This window comes from Aquarana catesbeiana, linkage group LG01 (assembly GCF_042186555.1).
Source record: "Aquarana catesbeiana isolate 2022-GZ linkage group LG01, ASM4218655v1, whole genome shotgun sequence".
Lineage (NCBI taxonomy): Eukaryota > Metazoa > Chordata > Amphibia > Anura > Ranidae > Aquarana > Aquarana catesbeiana.
In genome coordinates, this window is record NC_133324.1 from 1327465 (window position 1) to 1335585 (window position 8121).

General features: G+C 58.8%; 1 protein-coding gene across 1 annotated transcript; it reads right to left on the reverse strand.

Moving 5' to 3' along the window:
- Positions 1-5727: 5727 nt before the first annotated feature.
- Positions 5728-6981, reverse strand: LOC141124126 (beta-1,4-galactosyltransferase galt-1-like). The gene has a single exon (XM_073612204.1). The coding sequence runs from the start codon at positions 6979-6981 to the stop codon at positions 5728-5730; it is 1254 nt and encodes a 417-aa protein (XP_073468305.1).
- Between the last annotated feature and the right edge of the window lie 1140 nt (positions 6982-8121).

The window sequence follows — 8121 nt, forward strand, 5'->3', positions numbered from 1 at the left end:
TCTATATAGAGGAATCAGGACCTCCTTCCTCCTGCTGGTGGTCTCTCTAGTGATATAAAGATCTATATAGAGGAATCAGGACCTCCTTCCTCCTCCTGGTGACCCCTCTAGTGATATAAAGATCTATATAGAGGAATCAGGACCTCCTTCCTCCTGCTGGTGATCCCTCTAATGATATAAAGATCTACACTATATTTCCAAAAGTATTGGGACGCCTGCCTTTACACACACATAAACTTTAATGACCTCTCAGTCTTAGTCCGGAGGGTTCAATACTGAGTTGGCTCCGCCCCTTTGCAGCTATAACAGCTTTAATTCTTCTGGAAGGCCGTCCACAAGGTTTAGGAGGGTGTCTATGGGAATGATTGACCATTCTTCCAGAAGAGCATTTGTGAGGTCAGGCACTGGACAAGAAGGTCTGTCTCGCAGTCTCCGCACTAATTTATCCCAATGGTGTTCTATGTGGTTGAGGTCAGGACTCTGTGCAGGCCAGTCAAGTTCCTCCACCCCAAACTTGCTCATCCATGTCTTTATGGACCTTGCTTTGTGCTCTGGTGGGCAGTCATGTTGGAACATGAAGGGGCCGTCCCCAAACTCCTCCCACAAAGTTGGGAGCATGAAATTGTCCAAAATGTCTTGGTATGCTGACGCCTTAAGAGTTCCCTTCACTGGAACTAAGAGGCCAAACTCAACCCCTGAAAAACAACCCCACATCATAATCCCCCCTCCCCCCGCACCATAAACCCCCCTCCACCCACACCATAATCCCCCCTCCCCCCCATAATCCCCCCTCCTCCCCATAATCCCCCCTCCTCCCCACACCATAATCCCCCCCACACCATAACCCCCCCTCCACCCCCCCCACACCATAATCCCCCCTCCCCCCACCCATAACCCCCCACCCCCCACACCATAATCCCCCCCCACACCATAAACCCCCCTCCACCCCCCCACACCATAATCCCCCCACCCCCCCCCCACACCACCACCCCCCCTCCCCCCACACCCCACCCCCCCCACCCCCCCCACCACCCCCCCCCCCACACCACCCCCCACCCCCCCCACACCATAATCCCCCCCCCCCCACACCATACCCCCACCCCCCCCCCCACCATACCCCCACCCCCCCCCCACCCCCACCACCCCCCACCACCCCCCACACCACCCCCCTCCACCCCCCCCACCACCCAATCCCCCCTCCCCCCACACCACCCCCCCCCCACCACCCCCCCCCCCACCACCCCCCACCCCCCCCCCCCCACCATAATCCCCCCTCCCCCCCCACACCATAATCCCCCCTCCCCCCCCACCACCCCATAATCCCCCCCCACCCCCCCACACCAACCCCACCCCCCCCCACACCATAACCCCCCCACCCCCCCACCAAACCCCCCACCACCCCCCCACACCATAACCCCCTCCCCCCCACACCATAACCCCCCCACCCCCACACACCATAATCCCCCCCACCCCCCCCACCCCCCACAACCCCCCACCCCCCCCACCCACACCCCCCACCACCCCCCCCCCCCACACCAACCCCCCCCCCCCACACCATAATCCCCCCTCCACCCCACACCATAATCCCCCCACCCCCCCACCCACAACCCCCCACCACCCCCCACACCATAACCCCCCCACCCCCCACACCATAATCCCCCCTCCCCCCCCACCACCAATCCCCCCTCCACCCCCCACACCATAATCCCCCCCACCCCCCCCACCACCAACCCCCCTCCCCCCCCACACCATAATCCCCCCCCCCCCCCCCACCACCAATCCCCCCTCCCCCCCCACCACCCCCCCCACCCCCCCCACACCATAATCCCCCCTCCCCCCCCACACCATAATCCCCCCCCCCCCACCACCCCCCCCCCACCACCCCCCACCCCCCCACACCATAATCCCCCCTCCCCCCCCACCATAACCCCCCCACCCCCACACCATAACCCCCCCCACCCCCCCACACCATCCCCCCACCCCCCCCACCAAACCCCCCCACCCCCCACACCATACACCCCCCTCCCCCCACACCATAATCCCCCCACCCCCCACACCATACCCCCCCACCCCCCACACCACACCCCCCCCCCCCACACCATAATCCCCCCCCCCCCACCAACCCCCCTCCCCCCACACCATAACCCCCCACCCCCCACACCATAACCCCCCCCCACCCCCCCACACCATAACCCCCCACCCCCCCCCACCATAACCCCCCCACCCCCCCACCACCCCCCACCACCCCCCCCCCACCCCCCACCACCCCCCCACCCCCCCCCCCCACCACAACCCCCCTCCCCCCCCCCCACCAACCCCCCCCCCCCCCACCCACCACCATCCCCCCTCCACCCCCCCACCACAACCCCCCACCCCCCCCCCCACCACCCCACCCCCCCCCACCCCCCACACCATAACCCCCCCCACCCACCACCCCACCACCCCCCCCCCCCCCCACACCACCCCCACCCCCCCCCACCACCCCCCCACCCCCCACACCAAACCCCCCCCACCCCCCACACCATAATCCCCCCCCACCCCCCACACCATAATCCCCCCTCCCCCCCCACACCATAATCCCCCCCCACCCCCCCACCACACCCCCACCCCCCCACCACCCCCCACACCCCCACACCCCCCCCCCCCACCACCACACCCCCCCACCCCCCACACCCAACACCCCCCCACCCCCCCACACCACAACCCCCCCACCCCCCCCACCACCCCCACCCACCCCCCACCCCCCCCACCACCCCCCACCCCCCCCCCCACAACCCACCCCCCTCCCCCCACACCATAATCCCCCCCCCCCCACCACCAAACCCCCCTCCACCCCCCACACCATAATCCCCCCCACCCCCCACACCATAATCCCCCCTCCACCCCCACACACCATAATCCCCCCTCCACCCCACACACCATAATCCCCCCTCCCCCCACCACACCAAATCCCCCCTCCACCCCCCCCACACCATAACCCCCCCCTCCCCCCACACCATAATCCCCCCCACCCCCCCCCCCACAACCACCCCCCTCCACCCCCCCACACCATAATCCCCCCTCCCCCCACACCATAATCCCCCCTCCACCCACACCATAATCCCCCCCCCCCCACCAAATCCCCCCCCACCCCCCCCACACCATAATCCCCCCTCCCCCCCACCATAATCCCCCCTCCCCCCACACCATAATCCCCCCACCCCCCACACCATAATCCCCCCCTCCCCCCCCATAATCCCCCCTCCACCCCCACACCACCATCCCCCCCACACCATAACCTCCCCCCCCCCACCATAAACCCCCCCTCCACCCCCCCACACCATAACCCCCCACCCCCCACACCACCAACCCCCCCCCCCCCCACACCACCCCCCCCCACCCCACCCCCCCACCACCCCACCCCCCCCCCACCCCAACACCCCCCCACCCCCCACACCATAATCCCCCCTCCACCCCCCCACACCATAATCCCCCCACCCCCCACACCATAATCCCCCCTCCACCCCCCCACACCATAATCCCCCCTCCCCCCACACCATAATCCCCCCTCCACCCCCCCACACCATAATCCCCCCTCCCCCCACACCATAATCCCCCCCTCCACCCACACCATAATCCCCCTCCCCCCACACCATAATCCCCCCTCCACCCCCCACACCATAACCCCCCTCCCCCCACACTATAATCCCCCCACCACCCCCACACACCATAATCCCCCCTCCACCCCACACACCATCCCCCCTCCCCCCACACCATAATCCCCCCTCCACCCCCACACCATAATCCCCCCTCCCCCCACACCATAATCCCCCCTCCACCCCCCCACACCATAACCCCCCCTCCCCCCCACACCATAATCCCCCCTCCACCCCCCCCACACCATAATCCCCCCTCCCCCCACACCATAATCCCCCCACCACCCACACCATAATCCCCCCTCCCCCCCACACCATAATCCCCCCTCCACCCCCCCACACCATAATCCCCCCACCCCCCCACACCATAATCCCCCCTCCCCCCACACCATAATCCCCCCCTCCCCCCCCATAATCCCCCCCCTCCCCACACCATAACCCCCCCACACCATAATCCTCCCTCCCCCCCACCATAATAAACCCCCCTCCACCCCCCCACACCATATCCCCCCTCCCCCACACCATAATCCCCCCTCCCCCCACACCATAATCCCCCCTCCACCCCCACACCATAATCCCCCCTCCACCCCCACACACCATAATCCCCCCTCCCCCCACACCATAATCCCCCCTCCACCCCCACACACCATAATCCCCCCTCCCCACACACCATAATCCCCCCTCCACCCCCACACACCATAATCCCCCCTCCCCCCACACCATAATCCCCCCCTCCACCCCCACACCATAATCCCCCCTCCACCCCCACACACCATAATCCCCCCTCCCCCCACCCCATAATCCCCCCTCCACCCCCCACACCATAATCCCCCCTCCCCCCACACCATAATCCCCCCTCCCCCCACACCATAATCCCCCCTCCACCCCCACACCATAATCCCCCCTCCACCCCCACACACCATAATCCCCCCTCCCCCCACACCATAATCCCCCCTCCACCCCCACACACCATAATCCCCCCTCCCCCCACACCATAATCCCCCCTCCACCCCCACACACCATAATCCCCCCTCCCCCCACACCATAATCCCCCCTCCACCCCCCCACACCATAATCCCCCCTCCCCCCACACCATAATCCCCCCTCCACCCCCCCACACCATAATCCCCCCTCCCCCCACACCATAATCCCCCCTCCACCCCCCCCACACCATAATCCCCCCCTCCCCCCACACCATAATCCCCCCTCCACCCACACCATAATCCCCCCTCCACCCCCCACACCATAATCCCCCCTCCACCCCCACACACCATAATCCCCCCTCCAACCCCACACACCATAATCCCCCCTCCCCCCACACCATAATCCCCCCTCCACCCCCACACCATAATCCCCCCTCCACCCCCCCACACCATAATCCCCCCTCCCCCCACACCATAATCCCCCCTCCCCCCACACCATAATCCCCCCTCCACCCCCACACCATAATCCCCCCTCCACCCCCCCACACCATAATCCCCCCTCCACCCACACCATAATCCCCCCTCCCCCCCACACCATAATCCCCCCTCCACCCCCCCACACCATAATCCCCCCTCCCCCCACACCATAATCCCCCCTCCACCCCCCCACACCATAATCCCCCCTCCACCCACACCATAATCCCCCCTCCACCCACACCATAATCCCCCCTCCCCCCACACCATAATCCCCCCTCCACCCCCCCACACCATAATCCCCCCTCCCCCCACACCATAATCCCCCCTCCCCCCACACCATAATCCCCCCTCCACCCCCCCCACACCATAATCCCCCCTCCACCCCCCCACACCATAATCCCCCCTCCCCCCACACCATAATCCTCCCCTCACACTATAACTCCGCAACTTTACTTTTTATGTGAAAATGATGAATCTTCTCACTTTAAACATTTGATACATTTTATTATATTGTGAATACATTCTGGGTTCAGGAGATTTGTTTTTAACGTAGATTTTACACAACGCCCCAACTATTTTTGAATAGGGGTTGTAGAACAAGGGTCTTCTAAGCAAAAGCAAAGAGTCATGTAGACACAGAATTCCAGTCTTCACCCTACACTACAGCATATACGGGGGGGTGGGGGGGGGTGCTATTGCTGAGGGAAAAGTCCTTGAATCACCTTATCTACATTGGGCACTAAGGACAGATTGTATCTCATCAACCTATCATCTGGAACGAGGTCCTTTACGGTGTATTTGTCCCTCATTTTACAGTGGAAGAGAATGGCCGTATCTAATCCTATATTCGTTTTTTGTTTGCGTGTCGTAGCTGAGTGAATGGAGGTTTGAGTTACGTCTCGGGGATTCACAATCATTTTGGGGTTATTGAAGTTTTTCCCCTTGTTAGGGAGTCGGAGATGGTAAGTAAGAATATTGACCCCGGGAACATGAGACCACATGTCAAATCCAGAGATGTTGACTGGAATGGGGAAGATGTGATTCTCAATGCGGAAGACACTTGTATTTGGGTGTTTATTCTGGAGATTCTCCATCAGGGATGACCAGTCCCAGTCCTTGATTGGAAGGATTATTTCATCAATGTCATTAAGGAGAACAAACTTACTTTTGTACATGTTCCTGTATAGACAATCATTTAGGGATGCAGTTTGTCCAAAATATCCAATCTCAGCTTTGAGTCCTTTGGAATAATGCCATGCTATTGATGTCTGAAGATGACGGTCTATTGGCCATGGCACCACCTCTAGAGTTCCTTCATCAATGTAATGTCGTAACACCTTATTTACATCCTGGGAACAGTTGGTGTTATAGATGGTCACTCTAGAGGCCCCCAGAATCTTGTACATCTCAATACTCTGGATCATCTGAAGGACATTGTTGTAGTTTCCATACAAAGTAGAGATACAGATGGTGAAATTGGAGGAGATTGGTTGTGGTGGACGGTTCCTGACTTCAAACAGGAGGCTCTGACTTGTATTTATGGAGACAGTTGAAGAGAAAGACATATAAGTGTAATTACACCCTGAAGGTTCTGCACATAGAAGATCTGCTGTTCCATATGGGAACCCAAATCTGCTACCATGAAGATTTATTTCTGCCCTCACAAAGACATTCTGATTGGAGGAGCAATGGAAGATACAGTAGAGTTCTTTCACAGATACATGGATGATGGTGATGACCCGGACTGATTGGCCAAGTCTAGGCTCATAATACGGGGCGATGATAAATGTTCGATTATCTAGAGCTGTGATGGTGTCTGTGGCAATAGGAGGTCCATGAGATCTCATCTTCCGATGTTTAAATTTTATATGGTAGGAGTAATAAATGACAGCAAGGCACACAAATACAGACAATGTGCAGAACATGTATCTGGACGATGTCCACATTCTGGTCCTATCAGGTGATCTTAGCTGCAAGAAGATAAGAAAGAGAGAGAATAAGAGCATAAAATCAGTTCAGTGAGATTGGAAATCTGCAACTCTAATGTAAAAAGTAGGTGAATGGCTCGAATGTACCAGAGGAGCTTACACTCTCTCATGAATAACATACATATTCAGTAGTGCTGTACAGAGAACATTGACCCGGTCACATCAGTCTTTGGAACAGAAGAGCTTACGCTCTATTATTCCTCTAGAATCACACACTATTACCCGACATTTATAGAATGGATAACACTGAGACATTCACATCAGTCACAGCACCACAAGAGCTTACATTTGTGGTGGAAATTATAGGCTTCTCCTATAAGCAAATAATTTAGTTGCGCTTAAAAGCACAATCATAGCTCTCTGGTATAATGCCGGGAAAGCGCGCTTGTATATCTCCAAGTAACACAGACAGACCCTGGTGTCACGTTGAGCTCAGCAGAATCCTGCCTGCGATGATCTGCTGCTTTTATCTACACTGTAAACATGAATAACAAAGGAAGGTGGTGGCTTCAGAATCAGCCAATCAGACACTTGTATTAATTCAAAAGAACCAATCACACACACACATGTATATATTCGAATAGAATTCCAGTAGTGATGTGTGCAGAGCCATGTGGTCAGCCCCTCTGTGTCTCACAATTTGAACACTTACTTACATGGCTCTGAACACGATCCTGTGCACATTCCCACCGCTACCAATGACGTGAGCCGTACTTTATCATGGCTCAGTGGGTCATCATTTTTGTATGGTTATGTTATGGTTCCCATGTACGCAGATCCTTTTGCTAGGAGCGTTAATGCGATCGCCATGAGGTGGCCAGTCCCTTGGTGAGGCATAAACGATCGTCCCTAAAAGAGCAAACAGATCCGCCGTGTCCACAGGAAGGTTTCCACAGCCAATGGTCTTCCACCAACGTCTGTATGTGCGAATACCCTCACATGAGCGCATTACATCAAATCTGATACCGGGGGGGCGTCTGACAACATACATTAAGAAAAATTTCCACAGCACATTCTAATGCTCCCCTGTCCTGTACCTTGAGAGGGCTTCCTTTTACATCTCCTGCCCAGCACCCCCTGGAGTTATTATCAGGGCAC

What these genes read in the sequence shown, in the direction of transcription:
- LOC141124126 (XM_073612204.1), bottom strand. Translation starts at nt 6,981, where the DNA reads ATGTGGACATCGTCCAGATACATGTTCTGCACATTGTCTGTATTTGTG.